Source organism: Chrysemys picta, chromosome 14 (genome assembly GCF_011386835.1).
Source record: "Chrysemys picta bellii isolate R12L10 chromosome 14, ASM1138683v2, whole genome shotgun sequence".
NCBI classification, from domain to species: domain Eukaryota; kingdom Metazoa; phylum Chordata; order Testudines; family Emydidae; genus Chrysemys; species Chrysemys picta.
Window position 1 is genome coordinate 24,456,163 of NC_088804.1, and position 20,452 is coordinate 24,476,614.

The 20,452-nt window shown below is 44.0% G+C and overlaps 1 protein-coding gene across 3 annotated transcripts in view; it reads right to left on the reverse strand.

Annotated features, from left to right (window-relative positions):
- LOC101947377 (neural-cadherin-like) overlaps positions 1-20,452 on the reverse strand; it is a 120,168-nt gene that overhangs the window by 7,841 nt on the left and 91,875 nt on the right. Inside the window, exons 25-33 of one of the 3 annotated variants that reach the window (XR_010592568.1) lie at positions 16,199-16,326; positions 15,117-15,240; positions 13,649-13,829; positions 12,133-12,299; positions 10,328-10,592; positions 7,795-7,975; positions 5,790-6,034; positions 4,627-4,723; positions 3,907-4,061 (exon numbers count right to left, since the gene is read on the reverse strand). Coding sequence is in view for 2 of the 3 variants with exons in the window: in XM_008167001.4 (XP_008165223.3) it covers positions 3,907-4,061; positions 5,790-6,034; positions 7,795-7,975; positions 10,328-10,592; positions 12,133-12,299; positions 13,649-13,829; positions 15,117-15,240; positions 16,199-16,326 (1,446 nt within the window). In the remaining variant the exon portion in view is untranslated. Of the gene's footprint in view, positions 1-3,906; positions 4,062-4,626; positions 4,724-5,789; positions 6,035-7,794; positions 7,976-10,327; positions 10,593-12,132; positions 12,300-13,648; positions 13,830-15,116; positions 15,241-16,198; positions 16,327-20,452 lie in introns of those variants that run through there. The other 2 variants (XM_008167001.4, XM_065567146.1) reach the window with 2 other exon arrangements.

Here is a 20,452-nt window from a genome sequence, read left to right on the forward strand (position 1 = left end):
GGCCATTATCCCTTCCCTCGATCCTGGAGACTGGTTCGCCGCCCTCGACATGAAAGATGCATACTTTCACATAGCAACTTACCCGCCTCACAGACGCTTCCTGCGGTTCGTGGTAAGCAAGGTGCACTACCAATTTGCAGTCCTTCCCTTCGGCCTATCCTCGGCCCCAAGGGTGTTCACGAAATGTATGGCTGTCGTGGCAGCGTACCTTCGTCGGCAAGGGATACAGGTGTTCCCGTACCTAGACGACTGGCTGGTACGCGGTCGCACCAAAGAACAAGTTCGAGATCACGTCCACATAATAGTGCACACATTCAACAAGTTGGGTATCCTACTCAACAAGGACAAATCCACTCTAGAACCTACCCAGAGAATAGAATTCATCGGCGCGGTTCTAGACTCCAGACGTACACAAGCCATCCTGCCAGACAATCGCTTTTGCACCATCACGAGCCTCATTCAAGGACTCAAGGCCTTCCCAACTACCACGGTGAGGTCGTGCCTCACCCTGCTGGGTCACATGGCTTCCTGCACGTACGTAACCAGGCATGCCAGACTTCGGCTTCGCCCACTCCAGACCTGGGTGTCATCAAGATACCGCCCACATCGGGACAGCCTGAACATGGTGGTCACGGTCCCGAACTCGGTCCTGACCTCCCTCACATGGTGGCTAGACCACAAGGTGGTTTGCGAGGGGATGCCGTTTCACGCCCCACAACCCTCTCTGCACCTGGTCACAGACGCTTCATCCCTGGGTTGGGGCGCCCATCTCAACGAACACCATACCCAGGGCCTGTGGACTGCACCCCAGATAGCCCTGCACATCAATGTTCGGGAACTGATGGCGGTGCGCCTGGCGTGTCAGGCATTTCTCAACCTCCTACGTGGTCGCTGTGTGTTAGTTCTCATTGACAACACCACGGCCATGTTCTACATCAACAAGCAAGGAGGGGCACGCTCGTCAATCCTATGCCAAGAGGCCATTCGCCTGTGGGACTTCTGCATCGCCCACTCAATCCATCTCACGGCATCGTTCCTCCCTGGAGTCCAGAACACTCTAGCGGATCGACTCAGCAGGTCCTTCCAGACGCACGAGTGGTCTATCCGTCCGGACATCATACATTCCGTTTTCCAGAAGTGGGGGTTTCCCCAGATAGACCTGTTTGCATCTCGAGACAACAGGAAGTGCCACGTGTTCTGCTCCCTGCAAGGTCGAGCTCCGGGCTCCCTCTCGGATGCGTTTCTCCTTCCCTGGAAAGACCGCCTGTTTTACGCCTTCCCTCCGTTTCCTCTGGTCCACAAGGTACTGCTCAAATTGCGCAGAGACCAGGCACAGGTAATTCTGGTCGCTCCAGCGTGGCCGAGACAACACTGGTACACTACACTGTTAGAACTCTCGGTTCAGACACCGATCCCGCTTCCGTTGTATCCGGATCTCATCACGCAGGACCACGGCCGGCTGCGTCACCCCGACCTGCAATCACTCCACCTCACGGCGTGGCTGCTCCATGGTTCACCCAGGCAGAGCAGCAATGCTCGCACTCTGTTCAACAGATTCTGCTGAGCAGTAGGAAGCCCTCAATACGCACCACGTACCTGGCCAAGTGGAAGCGGTTCTCCTGTTGGTGCGAACAACGAGCCACGTCCCCGTTGCAGGCACCTATTCCTCTCATTTTGGAATATCTCCTCTCCCTAAAACAGCAGGGGTTGGCGATATCTTCAATTAGAGTTCACCTGGCCGCTATATCGGCCTTTCATCCAGGGGAACTCGCGTCCTCGGTATTCTCTAACCCGATGGTCGTTAGATTCCTCAAGGGCTTAGACCGGATGTACCCACAACAACGTCAGCCCGTTCCGACGTGGGACCTCAACCTGGTTCTCTCCAAGCTCACAGGTCCTCCATTCGAGCCACTGGCCACCTGTTCACTTCTGTACCTATCCTGGAAGACAGCCTTCCTCGTAGCCATCACCTCAGCAAGGCGCGTTTCTGAACTCAGGGCGCTTACATCCGAGCCCCCTTACACAGTTTTCCATAAGGATAAAGTGCAGCTCCGCCCACATCCTGCCTTTCTCCCTAAGGTGGTTTCTCCATTTCATATCAACCAGGATATATTTCTCCCGGTTTTTCACCCTAAACCACATGCTTCTCGCCAGGATCAACGTTTGCATTCCCTGGACGTACGCAGGGCCCTGGCCTTCTACATTGACCGCACAAGGCCCTTTAGAAAGACGACGCAACTCTTCGTTGCAGTAGCTGACCGAATGAAAGGCTCACCGGTCTCCTCACAACGCCTATCCTCCTGGATTACGTCTTGCATCCGGACTTGCTATGACCTGGCAGGTGTCTCAGCACCGCACCTCGCCGCTCACTCCACGAGGGCCCAAGCTTCCTCGACTGCTTTCCTGGCGCAAGTTCCGATCCAGGACATCTGTAGAGCGGCGGTTTGGTCATCAGTCCACACGTTTACAGCTCACTATGCACTAGTGCAGCAGTCCAGGGACGATGCTGCCTTCGGATCAGCGGTTTTGCACACAGCAATGTCTCACTCCGACCCCACCACCTAAGTTGGGCTTGGGAGTCACCTAATGGAATGGATATGAGCAAGCACTCGAAGAAGAAAAGACGGTTACTCACCGTTGTAACTGTTGTTCTTCGAGATGTGTTGCTCATATCCATTCCAAACCCGCCCCCCGTCCCCACTGTCGGAGTAGCCGGCAAGAAGGAACTGAGGGGGCGCCGGGTCGGCTGGGGTATATATTCAGCGCCATGAAGGCGCCACTCTAGGGGGCTCCACAGCCGACCCGCCGGTGTTGCTAGGGTAAAAATCTTCCGACGATCGTGCACGCGGCGCGCACACACCTAATGGAATGGATATGAGCAACACATCTCGAAGAACAACAGTTACAATGGTGAGTAACCGTCTTTTTTAATGTATTAAACTCTTTGCTTGCTTATTTATTTGGAAGTTTAATATTCAGATTTTAAAACTTTGTTCTTTAGCACTCATGGCATGCCAACCACAAGCTCAGAAATACTGTTGCACCTTCCACTGGATAAAATGAAGTGTTTTAAAACAGGCAATAGTCTCTTACTTTTTCTGACATAACAAACATTAATTGTTCAGCAAAATTACCTTTTTTTTTAAATTAACAAATCTGTAATTATCTGTTACATTTCTTCTGGATAGCAATATATGCTAAAACTCTGGTAATCCATGTGCAGAACAAATAGAAATGTGAGAATAACCTGTTTGGTTGTTGTATATTAAAAGTGCAACAACAGTTTTATACTCTGGTATTTGCTTCTCTTCCCAAGAGAGAAGGGAACAGAAAGGGCGCTGGTATTTTATTCCAAGAGCTAAAAAGCTTTAGCTAAAACAAGGATAGTACCAGCATTTACAGTAATTCATCAGTGAATTTATGATGAATGAGTTTAATGAATAAAAACTGAGAATTTAAGGTGTAATAAGTCATGTTCTAATAACACACAAAATGTGGTAAGAAGTGTGATCAAAAGAGCTGGTCCATAAGGAAGATTTCATGTTAGAGTTTTCTAAAACCTTATCGCTACAGCAGTAATTGCCACTGACAACGGCAGAGCCTCCAGAGCATGAAGCCAGAAAAGGATCATCCATAAATTCTTTAACTGCTAAACTCATCCTACAAGCATATATAATCACTCACATAGGTACTTCTGCTTTAAGGCAAATTAAACTTTTATAGACCTTTATGTATCCATTTGTAAAAAAACATGCAACCTTACAAATAAGTTCATCCGTTGCTTGCGGTAATGTAACCAGCAGCACCGAGACTAAGGGTAAAGCACAACTGACTCCCCTGTATTTCATTAGAGTGGAGAACCACTAGCCCACTTGTATCATATTCATTTAATGGAACGATCCTTACTTGATCTTGCTCCCCACCCCCTTCTTCATTATAGTTGAGGATATTTTCTCTGATGTCCTCCAAGTCATCATGATAGGCAGAGACATGGTAAACTCCTCCATTCAAACCTTTGTGACTCTTCCAGCGAGTCCACAGGAAAGCACCACTGAACAGAACTGTGTGTGCACATGGGAGTGAAGCAGAGAGTGATCATTCAGAAACGAAGCAGAGAATAACCCTTTTTTTTTTTTTTAAATACTGCAGTGGGTAAAGACAGTAACTATTACTGGATATTGCACTGCCAGACTGAAATGGGTAGAAGGGCTTCAGTCTTCACACTAAGTTCCTGAGTCTGCTCTCACATCATTGTAAACCAGAAATAACATCATTGAAATCAGTGGCCCAGATCCTCAAAGGCATTTATTTAGATGCTTAACTCCCACTGATTTCAATCGAAGTTAGATGCCCAAGAACCTTCAGGGATTTGGGCCAAAGTAGGTACATTGATTTAAAGCCAGTATAAAGAGAGAGGATTCAGGCCCTTTAAAAGGCAAGTCTATAAAATCATCTGCAGCTGTAGAGGTCAGCTCTTCTTTTGCTTTGAGCATTACTTCCATTAAAGGTAGTTACAAGCGATATCAAAGGGAGAAGGAGAGGCCTTGAGGGCTTCCTTTATTACAAAGTTAGTAATAACTGAATGACATGCAGAAATGGTTATTTGAGACCAAAATATCTGTTTACCGTATTGACTTGGACAGACTTGATGCTTAACAGAAAATGCATACAAAGATGTAGCACAAAAACTGATGCAGATGAGTTCTGAAGAACAGATACAATTCTGTGAACAAGAACAGAAATGAAGCATAAGACGACATGAGACAAAGGGAAGAGGATTGTGTATCACACACTTTATTAGAAAAAATAATTCAGGCACATTTTTATGCCAACATCTGCAAATTTAAATAATTTTAAAAATTGTGTTTAGTTGCAATTTACATGCTGGAAATTGTTAAAAACTTCTACTACATTGAAGATGTTTGTTAACATTTTGTAAATACAAACTTGTATACAGTGTGCTACTATCTTCACTGTAAAAACATACAATAAAATCCTCTCAATACCCAGTCCTGAACCCATTGGAGTTGATGGCAAAACTCCACAGCAATTTCAATAAAAACAGGATGGGGCCTTTACTGTATAAAACTTAAAATGTATTTACTGTGAGAATGAGCATTTTTATAAATTGGTCATAAGTTTTCTTTTGAGATTTCTGTGTTTAAATTTTCATTCTGCAGTTTACCAGAATGTGATATATAGATCTTACCATATGCAACAATCCTTTGCCAAGTTATTTTTAATGGAATCTGATTTTGAGGTACTCAAGTATAACAAAAATTCTTATAAAAAACCACCAACTTCTGATTTATTTACATTGTGATAACTTACAGTTGGCCAGATATTAAAAATAAACATGCTCCTAGCCTGGATCTAGAGGTCAAAGTCTGCATTTAGGAACAATTTATTTCTCATGGGCTGAAATACCCGTTCCATAACTAGCTGTATTTTAAATAATGACTTTCTCCTAGCAATCTTTTTCCTAGCTTTTGACTGAATTTGCCTCTACTTGTACCTTCTGAACAGTTTCTTGGCAATGAACTGCCACAGAATCAGGAAACTGCAAGGGCTTTCCTCAGCTGAATCAATGCCAAATAACAATGTAACTTTTGCGGACAGGGGAATGAAAAGTGACAGTGGATGGAATAGAGAGGACAAAACAGTGAAGGCAGAGTCCAGGTTCCACAAGGAAGCAAATTCTTCACAGAAAGACAACACGATCGGTGTCCAAAGGAGAATGGATAAATTAAATCACCAAAGGTAGTATAAGATGTAGTTGCCATAACTACCTAATAGTGCCAAAAAGCAAATGCAGATGGCGAACATGGAACTGAAGCTCAAGCCTGCATCCTTGTGAAAGATTGCCAGGGTGATTTCACAGTAACGGCCTGTATAGCCATCAGGGCAATGACATCGGAACTTGGTTGGAGACTGGGAGATACACGTGCCAAAGTTACAGGGTCTTTTAGCACATACAGTATAGACACAGTGCCTGCCTGTGGCATTCTCTGTGATCAGGTGTCCCGGAGGGCAACTGGAAAGACAAAAAGCAGAGTAAAACAACAAAAATCCTCGATAACAGCAGACATGGAAGAGAGCACTGAAAACCCTACACCACCTTTGGGACAGATGCTGTATATCTGAATACAGTCTTCTGAGTTATTTTATGCCAAGGAAGCTTACTGTAGCTCCTACTGTTGCAGTGCTTACCCACACAAATAGTCTCAGTGAAGTCAGGGAAGGGGCTAAAGAGTTCTTCTCTTCAGTGAAACAAGACAAAAATAATGAGGCTCACTCCTCCAGACACTTGCTCGTGTGAAGGGACTTGGGGATGCCAGTAGTCCCACTGGCTTCAGTGAGACTACCTGCATGAGCAAGTGTTTGATCAAGTGCAGGATTTGCAGGTCTATCCAAATGCCATACGATGACATTAGCCTCTCCTGTGTTTTCCCCAGTTCAGTGAATCTCCAAGCCTCTAGAGATTTAAAGTATTTGTGACAAAAAACATCTCTAAAATTCTCCTTATTAGAACAGTGCTAATACAGGAGTAGACTAAGGTGTTGTCTTTACTGCAGAATTAACTCCAGTTATAACTCAAGTGTTGTCCCTAACTCGAGTCCCATCTACAGAAAAAAAAAAAAACATTACTTGAGAGTGGTGGTGCTTTTAACTTGTCAGCTGGCACATCAGGGGGTACAGGCTACGGCTCCTGTTAGCACAGCTCATCAGCTGCTAACATTATCACTCTGCTGTTTCACAGCATGACTACTCTCATTCAAGCTAGGCTAACTCAAGAGGTGTTAACTCGGTAGAGATAACATGAGTTAATTTTGCAGTGAAGCCAGCCTTAGAATGAAGAATGAGCTGATGTTTCCATCTTAAACCAGGAACACTGTGGCTCTTAGAAACTGCATCCAGCCGCACCTTGTCATATAGACTGTCAGCCTAAACACAAGTATTTTCATGTTTTCATTTTTCTCCTGGTTATAAAATATACTTTTGAGCTAGGTTCAGATGTCTTGTTTGTTTCTTTCTTTGTTTTAAGGTATTAAATTTGTCAGGAGTTAACTCTGAATATGGATTAAGCCCCTTTAGGTTTTGCAGGAAAATACGTTCTGAAGGTGACTATCTTGATTTGAAAAACAGGTTTTTGTGTTTTTTAAAAAGTCACTTCAAGCACTGTCACAATTTCGATTATCCTCTAATAATGAATGCTCAATGTAGCATTCCTGCTTGAACTTAGTATGACAAGATACAGCATTCATTATAGATCATATCCTCTGACTTATGCCTAACATTTTATGCTGTTTAAAGGGCATCTGACACACAAAAACAATGTTTATATCCACGCTATCTTCAGAGCTGCTCATTTTAGAAATTTAGTAGCACAATCATTCCATATTTCTTCCCAATTTCAGCTTTCAGAAAGTGGGTCAAATTGTTCTGTATTTGCAATACTCCATGAGCAGCTTTAATAGAGCAGAAAGCCAAATGCCCAGCTGGTGTTAATCTGCTTACCTTAATTACAGTCAAGGGAGATACACCATTTTATACCAGTTGAGGATCTGGTTGAAAGGGACTGTGCTCTGATTTACATCAGTAAACTCTGCTGAAGCTAATGAGGTTGTAGAGGCATAAATAAGGGTAGAATTTGGCCCGGTATTTCACTATAGTTTAACTGGATGATGCTATACAGAGGACTTCCCAGTGGCAAGATTCAACTTATACACTTCTCAGCATCCAGCCCTCCCACGTTGCCCTGGCATTTTCTATGCTTTTGCTTTCCCCAATTACCTGCATTCATGCATCATCCACAAGTCAATACAAATAAACGGCTGGCTACAGGGGTTGTTCCTACAAGCCTCTGAAGAGCAGCCTTCTTTCACTCCTTGGGCACTTAATACTGACACCAGCTCCTTAGTGTGAGTATCCAGAGGCAGCCTGTAGTTATTAAATCTGACATCCTTCATACATCCTAAGGCAAAAAACAAAAGGGACTTGGGATTTGAAAGCTGTTCAGCAAGAAGAACTATTTGAAACCACTGTCAGTACTAGCAGACTGAGCATATGTTATATTTAGAGATGGGCCGAAGCCACAAAGTTATTTCCCCAAACTTTAGGGGAGTTTGATCCAGGCTTTTGATTAGGGTGACCAGACAGCAAGTGTGAAAAATCAGGACAGGGGATGGGGGGTAATAGGTGCCTATATAAGACAAAGCCCCAAATATCGGGACTGTCCCTATAAAATCGGGACATCTGGTCACCCTACTTTTGATCCATCCCATTAGATATGGGCCAGATTCCGATATCCAAATTTTGGAGTTGCATCCCTGTTGTTTTCCAGCCCCCTATCTGATTGAGAGAAAGACACCTGTGCCAGTTGCCAATTCACCATTTTACTATGATTTCTAAGGGAGAGTTCAAATAGCCAGAGGAAGAGCTCCTCCAGTGTTTACCTGTGTCTCGGCGTGTGTGTGAAAAAGAACTATACTTTATTACGATTCTCTTTCATACAAGAAAAAAAAAAGAAAGACCAGTAATGACTGAGGAGGCTGGGGATGCACTACCAATAAAAAATTACAATACTGACTGCATTTTTAAACAGAATGTAGGACCCAAGTGCATATATGTCACACCAGGTTTTGGGACTCCCTGTCCTATGTTTCATGCACAAGAGCATCCCTCCTCTCCCCAGAGATGTTACTGTCTTGTCACAGGAGGATTAACTGAAGGCCAACCTCTGGTCATGAAGATGGCAGATGAGTGAGGGGGAGTGATGCATAGATACATTTGTCAGTGCAGTATTGTACAGTGTAGTGGGGTATGTGGATTGTATGCCAGTATTGAAGATACAGTACAATCCCACACCTTCATGGAGGATGAGTGGAGATATGAGGGCATACTAAAGGTTGGTTTTGGTATCCATAGCTCCGTGTTTCTCTGCTTCCCCTTTTTGTAACCTTAACTTTGCATTTCTTGTTTTTATGAGAGTTGTTTGCATTTTAATCTACAACATTATATTAAGACCTTTTCCAATCCATTGTTGATACATATTTAAAACCTTAACTCTAGTTTAACAAACATTTTAGCCTGCCCTAGTGGAAGTTCCAGGTGACTCCATTATAATCTTTCAGCTGGGAGACCATGAGCCACAGTAATCCAAACTTCACATAGCCGATTGCTGTTTTCCTAGCAGTGTTTAAAGTTAAGAACATCCGTTTTGCAATGTACTGTGCAATGAATAGGGCCCTGCCAAATTCACAGTCCAATTTGGTCAATGGTTATAGGATTTTAAAAATCATAAATTTAATTATTTCAGCTATTTAAATCTGAAATTTCATGGTGTTGTAATTGTAGAGGTCCTGACCCAAAAAGAAGTTGGCGGAGGGGGGCGGAGAGCTTGCAAGGTTATTGTAGGGGGGATTGCGGTACTGCTACCCTCACTGCTGCTTGCGGCAGCACTGCCTTCAGAGCTGGGCAGCTGGAGAGCAGCGGCTGCTGGCTGGGAGACCAGCTCTGAAGGCAGAGCCACCACCAGCAGCAGCACAGAAGTAAGGATGGCATGGTATGATATTGCCACCCTGACTTCTGCGCTGCTGGCGGAATGCTGCCTTCAGAGCTGGGTGCCCAGCCAATAGCCGCTACTCTCTGCCTGCCCAGCTCTGAAGGCAGCACAAAAGTAAGGGTGGCAATACCATGACCCCACTAAAATAACCTTGTGACTCCACCTGCAGCTCCCTTTTAGGTCAGGACCCCCAATTTGAGAAACGCTGGGCTCCCCTGTGAAATCTGTATAGTATAGGGTAAAAGCATACAAAAGACCAAATTTCACAGTCCGTGACGCATTTTTCATGGCCATGAATTTAGTAGGGCCCTAGCAATGGACAATATTTATCACAAGGTAATTCGCCCAGCAATGTAGGGGCAACAGATGTCCCAAATGTAGAGAACTGCTATGGTTCTGCTTTTTAGGCGTGGGCAGCTGCAAAATGGATGCACAGGGCAGATCCAGGCTTGCATATCTAATTCAGCAGGGAAATTTGCAGTATGACTGAAGAGGGCTGTATAGGTGGTGTGCAGGAGTCACTGCCCCTGTTTTAGCCCAGTGGCTAAAGTCTAAGCTGTGGATGGGGCTTTTCCTGTACTTTTCCCCTAGGTAAAGGATGGATTTTGACTTCCTTGACACATCCCCACAAAGTTGCCTTGCAAAAAATCCATTTAACTCAAGCTTTGTGCTGAGAAAGTGAACTTCACTTAATGTGCACACACATCGATACCAATAGCCCTTCTACATTCTTATGCCCCAGTTAAACCAAGAATTCCTTACCTTGAAAACTTTGGTTCTGATTGACAGGGTAAGTGTTTCCAAGGACCAACCTACTGGGATCGATCACAATCTCTTTGCATACTCCTGCTGCTCTCAGGATTTCTCTCTTCCCACCTCCTTCATAAAGGCGAAGGGTAAATTCGTTTTCAGTTCTCTCCAGGGTGATATGATGCCACTCTCCATTATCAATGTTGTAGGAGGGAAGGTTTACGGCATAGTCTCCATCACCCAAGTTATAGGAGACAGTTAAGAATCCCTGAACAACCTTGTGGATTATTAACAGAGTATTAGGGAAGAAAATCACAATCACTCCTGTATTTGATCTGTCGGGTTACTTCAACCAAACTTTTTTTAACTAATGAGTAATCTTGACAAAAATGTTTACTTAAACTTAGACAAAGACAATGGGTTGGCTCAGGGGGTTAGGAATGTGATTCTGTCACATCTACGTTGCCAGTTCAAACCAATCCAGCTCAGCAGTGACCAATGTGTTACCATTTCTGGCTGTTAATTACCCTATGTGACATGAATTTGGCACTCTCTGTGCAGGGACCAACATCACAAAAACTGCTTGTGGCATCTTTCCTGGCAGTGTCATCAAAGAATAGTGGAAATTGAATTATATAGTCTTACTGGAGGAGTGGGACGTGCAAGGCTCACACTCGCACAGCCCTTGCAGGCAGCTGTCAGACCGGACACTGGACTAGGTGGACCACTGTTCTGATCCCGTTTTACACTGATGTAACTCCACTGCAGCCAATGGGATGACACGGGTGTATGGTCAGTTTAACTAGTGGAGAACCAGGCCCACTTTCCTAGCATGAATGAACAGAATTGTACAGTACAGATTTTCAGGGGCTAGTTTGGTTTTACTTGCTAGGATCATAGAATCATAGAATATCAGAGTTGGAAGGGACCTCAAGAGGTCATCTAGTCCAACCCCCTGCTCAAAGCAGGACCAATTCCCAGCTAAATCATCCCAGCCAGGGCTTTGTCAAGCCGGGCCTTAAAAACCTCCAAGGAAGGAGACTCCACCACCTCCCTAGGTAACGCATTCCAGTGTTTCACCACCCTCCTAGTGAAATAGTTTTTCCTGATATCCAACCTGGACCTCCCCCACTGCAACTTGAGACCATTACTCCTTGTTCTGTCATCTGCCACCACTGAGAACAGCCGAGCTCCATCCTCTTTGGAACCCCCCTTCAGGTAGTTGAAGGCTGCTATCAAATCCCCCCTCATTCTTCTCTTCTGGAGACTAAACAATCCCAGTTCCCTCAGCCTCTCCTCATAAGTCATATGCTCCAGACCCCTAATCATTTTTGTTGCCCTCCGCTGGACTCTTTCCAATTTTTCTACATCCTTCTTGTAGTGTGGGGCCCAAAACTGGACACAGTATTCCAGATGAGGCCTCACCAGTGTTGAATAAAGGGGAACGATCACGTTCCTTGATCTGCTGGCAATGCCCCTACTTATACAGCCCAAAATGCCGTTAGCCTTCTTGGCAACAAGAGCACACTGTTGACTCATATCCAGCTTCTCGTCCACTGTGACCCCTAGGTCCTTTTCTGCAGAACTGCTACCTAGCCATTCGGTCCCTAGTCTGTAGCAGTGCATGGGATTCTTCCGTCCTAAGTGCAGGACTCTGCACTTGTCCTTGTTGAACCTCATCAGGTTTTTTTCGGCCCAATCCTCTAATTGGATAGTGTACAGCACAAAAGTACTCTCTTATCCATGTTTCACTGGGCTACACATGAGCTGGAACTGAATTCACTCTGTGCTGTGATTGTCCAAGACTATTCACTAACCTGCAGGGTGATGTGTTCATCCATGGCTCGGGAAGACATGCTCATGATGACACTATTGGGCTGTCGTGTCCTGACCGTCACCTCTAACAGCGTCTTGCGGGCTGGTGCATCAACAGGAAGCAGATACCGAATGTGGCTCCCTGGCCCAAAGGAATATTCTTTGGCAACTAAGAAATTCAAAAACTTTTAAAAATTACCCCAAGCAGGGAAAGAGCGATGTAAGTAAAACAAAGAATTTCTCCAAATTAGTGTAAACAGCCAGTGAAATGGTCTCTAGTGCTGACATAACATGCATTTTTGGGGAAGTCCTTCAAGCCTTTGCCACTGCTCCCCTAGCTGTTCCCCTGCCTTCAAAGACATCGGAGGTTCCGCCACTGAGCAGGGCTAAGCGCATCTCCATCTGGATCCTGTTAATGCTGCTGTTTAAAATGCTCAGAGGGGGTTAACAGGAAGTAACAGGAGGTCCGCCCTCACACTGCTCCTTCCCCCAGGGACTGAGCATATTTTCTGCACAGGGATCCCTGCCCAAGTGACTGAGCCCAGTGCCTCCCCGGCACTCTTCCTCTTTTCCCAGCCTGCTGACCAAGGACCAGGTAGCTCCGTAACTAGAAATGAATATTTTAATTATTTTTAAAGCATGTTTACAGCAGCTCCTTTAAAATTAACACAAGGTAGAAAAGACCTCATTTAGCAACACAATGGAAATGCCTTTTACTTTTGCTCAATTAACTCTTATTTTTCTCCAGCAATCGACTGAATGCCTTTTTGAACTCCTGCTTCAGGATGCAGACCAAACACAATCTTTCCCGTCTGCCCTCAGTCTCTGACAAAGACAATGGGAAGAGGCTGTGAGCACATTTAAATTAGTGTAACAAATCAGTGGCCAAAGTTGTCACTTTGCTGCACATATTGGCAACCCGGAGGCAGCAGGGATGGAACTCAGATCCTCCTGCACCAAAACCACAGACCTCTTGGCCCTAGAAAATAATATTGTTTCGATGTTAGCAGTACAATGCTTATGACACCCAGCTGAGCAATTATGATTCTGTCCCATTCCAATTACTCAGTGAGTGTGAAACACCGACAGACCCCAGTCATTGGAAGGTGGGATTGAACCGGGGGCCTCTGGAGCTTCCTGCATGAGCTTCTTCTGCATGAACTAAAAGGCAACTGGCTCTTAGCTAAGGCTGTAGAGCAGACCCACCTCTCTCTAAGTGGTCTCGGTGCCACTAAATGGGACAGAACACCACACCCAGAAGGCGTGTGGGTTACAAGTGCACAGATACCATCAGTATAAAAGACGATCTGGTGATGAGGAAGACATATTTCAAAAAGCAATTAAAATGAAGGATGGGATTAACAAAAAATGCCCAACCAAAAAATCAGAACATGACCCTGGGCAATATGTTCAAAGCCTTCTCAGAAGTGTCATTAATTGTGAACATCTTAAGCGAACTGTTCCGTAAATTGCACCATCACCGCCATCAATAACATCATAGAGAAAAAAAGACTTCACCTTTATCACATCTGTAGCCATAGTAACCAGGCAAACAGTGACAGCTGAATGAGGTCCACTCTCCAAGACATCTTCCATGAATACCACAGGAAGAGAAGCCCATGGTCTCACAGCTTCCATCTGTCAATGCACAGCCAGGGGAGCTATTCAGGGACTCTGCAGGAGATTCAAGGTCATAAACCTTAAAGAGAAAATCACAGAACATTGTGATTTTGTTTTAACAAGCAGTTAAACTTTATCCAGGAGATCAATACCTACAGTATACCACACTGTCTGTATAACTATCTAATTTCTCTCTTTTGTAGAGCTGAAGCCATGTTTTGTTTTAAAAGCACTAGTTTTCAACATGTTTAAATAAATGTTTGACTTTTAAATATTAAACATCAAGAGTCATATTTTGCATATGGATATGCTCAAGCAACACACACTGACGGTATTTAAAACAAAGCTGGCATGGGCCTATATTTAACATTAACATTCAGAAGTTCCTTGAGGGGGAGTGGGGGAGTTAGGGAATGTTACCTGGCAGGACAGATGGATAAACAATAGAAGGTGGGACAGAAGGAGATAAACAACAGCACAGTTTCTGTCTCACAGAAACATCTGCTTCCAGGTAAGAGATAGTTTATTATGTTAATTATACTAGCCATGCAAAAACAAACAAACAAAAGCCAATACCATTGTGCCGGATATAAGCGGAGTTGAATCTGACATTTATTAAAAAAAAACACAAGTGCTGGTTTACTTTAATGGGAGCTGCACATGTTTATCTGAAGCCGTGATGTGTGCCTCTAAAGTTTCTTCTAACTGTTCAACCAACATTATAACAGACTGGAAGCTGGCTTTTGCTGTTTCCCAGTGGACTCCCACATTGCCAGAGAAACACAAATGACAACACATTTCATCAAGCTGGCTGCCCTCAGTGTGAATCAGAAATGCCAACTGTCATTAATCCCATAAATGGTATGTTCTATTGCTTTATATATGGTAAATAATTTATCTATCTTCTACATCTTCATAGCATTGCTAAGCAAAATGATCACCTTTATGGCAATTTTTGGAGGTTACAGCCTACTTAAGCATCCTAATGACAACTACTTTCCCATGATTTAGCATTATTCGAAATGACTCATCAGCCTAGGACTTTACCATTAAGTTCTCTATTTGCTATTCAATGTAAACGACATATCTTATACATGGACATTTCTGCTGCTGAACATACGATTGCTCAAAAAAGGGTAAAAAATAAGCATGTAGGCAACTCATTGAAAATAAGAGATGCATTATAGGGCCAATCCTGCAGGGAGCTGCTAATCCCTTATGGGACCAGTCCATTACTAATGAGAACCAGAAGCGTGCCTACATCTTCAGAATACAAATCCAGTTTCTCAGACAAAATTCCTAAAACTCTAGACCCAAAAGTGATACATCTTTACAAATGCAAAAATCATGACATATCCTGTCTTACCTGAGTATCCAAGATGAAATTGCGCAGGCAGCCAGTAAAATGCTTGTGTTGTAACTGAGGGTATGAATACGGAATTGATTCTTTTACACCACCCAGCTGAAGAACTTGGATCACATCCAAATACCTTTGAACAGTGAAATCAATATGAATTGGCCTGTTTTACCTTAAAATACATACACTGCAGTATAGAGAAGATAAATAGCACCACTCCTGCATTTCCAAGGAATAAACTGAGGAATGGCAACTTTCTACAAAGATAAGAAAAACTAAGAACCAAATTCTCTGCTAGTGTAAATCCACTGAAAACAATGGAGTCACCCAGCAGAGAATTTAGCCCTAAGGATTACATATGGAATTTTCAAGTTTAGCACTGAAGTGGTGGGAGTTTTAAGATGCTGAGCACTTCTGAAAAATCCCACTCTAAATATACATGTGAATAAGCAAGGAATGTGGGTGTTGCAATCTAGGAATCAGACTTCAGGATTACAAATTATTCTGAGTTATATAGATTGGCACCATTAAGGTAACCCTACTGAAGTCATAAACTCACAGAAGTGTAGGGCTGGAATTACTCCAGATTTACACTTGTGTAATTGACAGCTAAATTTGCCCTTACACATTTATGTTTGTTACTAGTTTTAATTGAGAGTTTACAAGATTTACAGTATTGAGCAAATAAAATCTGATCTAGTTGGGGTCCAACCCTGCTCCGTTTAAAGTCAGTGGAACAAATTCATTAGTAAGGTTTGCAGTAGTAGGTCCAATAATTGCTTAATAATTAAGGAGTGTCTGTTGAGTGAGGGAGAATAATCCTGTGGTAAAGACATAGTACTATGGATCAGGAGATATAGATTCTGTTCCTAAATTTACAGACTTGATCTATGACCTTGAGCATATGACAACCTCTGAGGTAGGTTCGTTCATTAATGTTGGTATAGCACTTTGAGAGCCTTGGATAGAAGACACTGTAGAAATGCACAGATGTCTTCTGAAGCATTAACCACCCTGATTTCATCTTGATAAATTAGATGTTCAAAGATATTAAATTATTTTTCAGTTAATCTCCAGAAGTGCACTGTTACCTTCCTCTTTGTGGAATAGTCCCCGTTACCTCACAGTTTGTGCGGTCTTCAGTTGACAACCATTTACCTAGTCCCTCTATCTCTGAAACAATAGCTGCACTGCAACGATCCAAAGTGAATCGAACATCCTGCACCAAAACATAGAAGGCTATTGTCATACCATAAAACGAAGAATTACACTGTGCTTCATTGAACTGCTTCAAACATTGTAGTCAAGTTTTAGCCATTTCCCTCTTCCTTGCACTATGCAAATGGCAGGTCTGGGCAACTGGGCGCTGGAAATCGGAGTGTTACAGAACCTATATACACCCTACAAGTAGGTTGCTGGGCCATGCCAGGGGCCCACGCTAACCTTGTCATTTGTGATTGCAGGAGACATCGTGAGGAGGGTCAATGTCTGGATCTGCAGGCTCTCTATTGCTCATTGGGCCAGTGAGATGGCGACTGGGTCAGTAGGTGGATTACAACTGAGATTCAAGGCTGAAGCTGTATGCCTGTGATGATACGGCCGATCAGCTCACGCTCCTTCTCACTTGACGATGGCTGGACTGCAGCCACCAAATGTTCTGATTTTTCACTTTGGTGTAAATGATCTTGGGGCTTTCACCAGATTGAATTTAAGAATTAGCATCCAGGGGGATGTGGAATTGATTAGAGAGTGGAGGCCACACAGAAGACTGGTTTGGTCAAGGATGCTTGCAAGGCGAGTTTGGCAGGAAGCTGTCAAGTCAGCCCACATCAAACAGGGCCTGAAAAATGTTAACTGGGAACTGGCTAGTTTAATTTCCGGAGTGGGTGGCTCAGAGACATCCAATATACAGGCATATATACATACAGAGACATCCAAGCTTTTTAGGGGTGACAGAGTTCCTCTCTTGATGTGGGGGCAAACATTTGGCTCCATGACCTTAAGAACTGGATCCAGGCAGGAAATCGCCAGGGTTCCCAGCCCTCCAGGATTGTCCTGGAGTCTCCAGGAATTAAAGATTAATCTTTAATTAAAATGTATGTCATGTGATGAAATCTCCAGGAATTCATCTAACCAAAGCTGGCAACCCTAGAAATCGCTACCAAGCAGTGTGGGTCAGAATGTGACCTTAAATGTTATACTAATTGGTGGTGTCCTCAGTGGCCAGCATAGATAAGGCTAAAAAGGACCAGGCTTCAGGAAGTAAATGGGACCCAGCATTGCACTGGTGGTCCTTTTGTCTATGGAAAAAAGGGGACATCTGAAGTCTTCGCTGACTGAGGTCCTGGTAATCTCTATCCCCCACATGTAGGGGGAGATGAAGAGGATTTGGAAGTGAATTGAGTCCTAGGGGAAAGTGGGTCTACCACAAATTACTGGTTGTATGGTGGGAGTCCTGAACTCAGATAATGGCATGAGAGAGCAGGTATGCCCCTCCCCAGTGTTAAATACATAAAGTTGTACCCTGTTGTTTAAAATCCATCCTCTATGTCTTGTGTTCATTTGTCTGTGTGTTCAGATCATGAAAGGGTTTTGCCATTTTCTGTGCCATTTTCTATATTGCAACCAAAGGCAATATTTAAAAACAGGAAGAAATGGGCATGCAACTGTGCATTTAACTTGTGCATTTGATTACAATAGTCACACTCACAAAATGGATAATTGCATTTGCAAATGGATAATTTGGCACATTTGTGCACACAATTAACTGAGTTGAGAATACAAAGATGTTAATTATTTGTGAAAATTAAGGTCAAAATTGCATGTACAAATTGCATGCATTTGTGTGCCTACTTTTTTCAAAAACCTGACCCTAAACTGTGCAAATGTAGAAGATCAGTAAATGTCGTACCAGATAATTTCCTTTCTGCTAGCAGAATCTCCCACAACTCTGATACATATGGGCTATTCCCTCCTGTCTGCAGTTTCCAGAGGCAGTTCAAAGCTGTTGCACAGCCCATGCTAGCCACTCTCCCTTCTCCAGCTTGCTGCCAGATGATTCATTCTGAAGCTGTGATTAGTAACAATGTGTTCAATGTGAAAAAGTAAACTATGTACAGTAGGCTATAGCCTACGAGCATAGCTCTCAAAATTAAATATTGCCCCTCGGCTAGGAAGCCAATCAGGGAGCTTAGAAGTATGTGAGACTGCTAGCAGAAAGGCAATTATCAAGTAAGAAATTTAACATTCTGCAGCTCAGTGTCTCTCATAATTCTGATACGTATGGGATAACTGCAATATCAGAATCCTTGAAATTTTTGCTGTTTTTGACACAATGAGCTAAACCTTGTCCACATGGAGTGGCCAGTAGGCCTTTAGTGCTGAACAGTGGCAAGTCATGACAGTTGCATGCAACAACTCACTTGCATGCCTTACGCAGTCCAAAATGGCATCCTCCATGCAGCATGACCTCACTCATGTGGTGCATGTCAGGTCATACTGTGCGGAGCATCCTCCACGTGGGCCAGATGGAATCATCCCGCAGTCCAGATCCAGCCCAATGGCTGCCAGTTGGACAATGCAGAGCCGGTTGGGCATGCAGGGCATGAAATACATGGCTTGCATCTACAGGCAGCTAGTTGAAGCTCACCTGTAGGAGAACAGAGTTCCAATCACTTTGGAAAACAGTCCTAATGAAGCTAATGCTTCTCTCTTAATAGCCAGATGGTCAGTTGAAGACAGACTGGGCCTGGATGGAGGATGGGTCTTGGTAAAGGATGTCTAGTCTCACTGGTAGCTGCAATGGTGGTTCTAATTTCAGTTCTATCAGATTGGAGAACCATAGTTTCTTTTGCCAGTGCAGAGCTAACACTTTCACTTTTGTTTCTCCTTGCCTTATTTTCGGGATCACTTTTTCTAGAAGTGGAAAGGATGGAAATGTGTATAGCAGGCCTAGTGACCATCTGTGCAAAAACAGCATCCATCCCCAGGGATTTGGGGTCTGCTTCCCTGGTAAAGTACTGAGAAATCAGAATGAAGACTCCCTGATTCAGACATCATTCTGAGTTGCTGACTGTGCATCTGCAGAACCAGCCTTTTGGTTCAGCTTTCCTTTTATGTGTATTGCTCTTACGGAAAAGAGGGTCCTGTCTGCATTGCTTTTGCGTGTAGGGTTAAACTCCTCATTCCCCTTGGTTGCTGAAATACACCATAGTGGCCATGTTGCCCAATTGGACCAGAACAAGTTTGCTGTCTAGGTAGTTCTGGAACTTCCATTGGGCTCGTCGTGACAGCTCTGAGCTCCAATAGGTTGATGTTATGGTTCCTTTCCCAGGGGTTCCAGGCACCTTGCATTGTCCAATGCCCCAGATCCTATCAGGCTGGCATCGGTTGTGAGTGCCTGTGGGTCTGGCATGCATCTAGGAAGACACTTGGGGATGTTCTGTGGGATTGTCCACCATTGTAAAGAGAGATGAGCACCAAGTTCAGAACCAGTACCTGATCTTGCATATGTTCTGGTGAATTATTCCATACTTTCAGGGGAGAGGCCTGGAGGCACCTCATATAGAACTTTGCCCACAGGATGATTCCTATTCAATGAAACCAGGAGGCCAATTAACTAGACATTGAGCTACAGTCAGCCTTGCCCACTTTACCAACATGGTTATCAGGTTCTGGATCTTGTGGAATCTAACCAATGATGGGTAGACTTTTGCTATAGTGTCTATATCCACTCCCAGGTGAACCTATCTATGTGGCTAGAGTGAAGAAGATCTTCTTGGTGTTTATCACAAATCTGTGTGCTTGAAGCAGATCCAGCATCTGGATTGTGGCACTGTGCATCACTGCTTGGGTCAGAGATCTGATCAAAATGTCACCTAGGAAGGGATACAGGTAAATACTCTCAGACCTTACTCTGGCTATTATGACCACCAGCATCTTGAAGACGACCCTGGAGGCTGATGAAAGCATTTTGATACTGCTAGTGGACCACGCTGTATGCAATCTCAGCAGTTTGTGGTAGCATGGCTGTATGGGAATGTGGAGATATGCATCTGCTAGGTTCTTAGAAGCGAGAAAATCCCTTTGGGGCAGGGATACTACTGTTAAAGCTAGGGTCTCTATCTGAAATCTCATTTTCTTCATCTAGTGGTGAGCTGCATGAAATCCAGGACAGCTGTGACCCCCCTGAATACCGCTGGACAATGAAGAAAATGGAGCATAGTCTTAAGAATCTGTCTTCTGAGGGAACTCTTTCTAGTGCTGCTATGTCCAGGAGACATGAGATTTCATTTAACACCAGCTTGTGTTTGATGGGGTTACCTGAGGTGGAGAATTGGATGAAG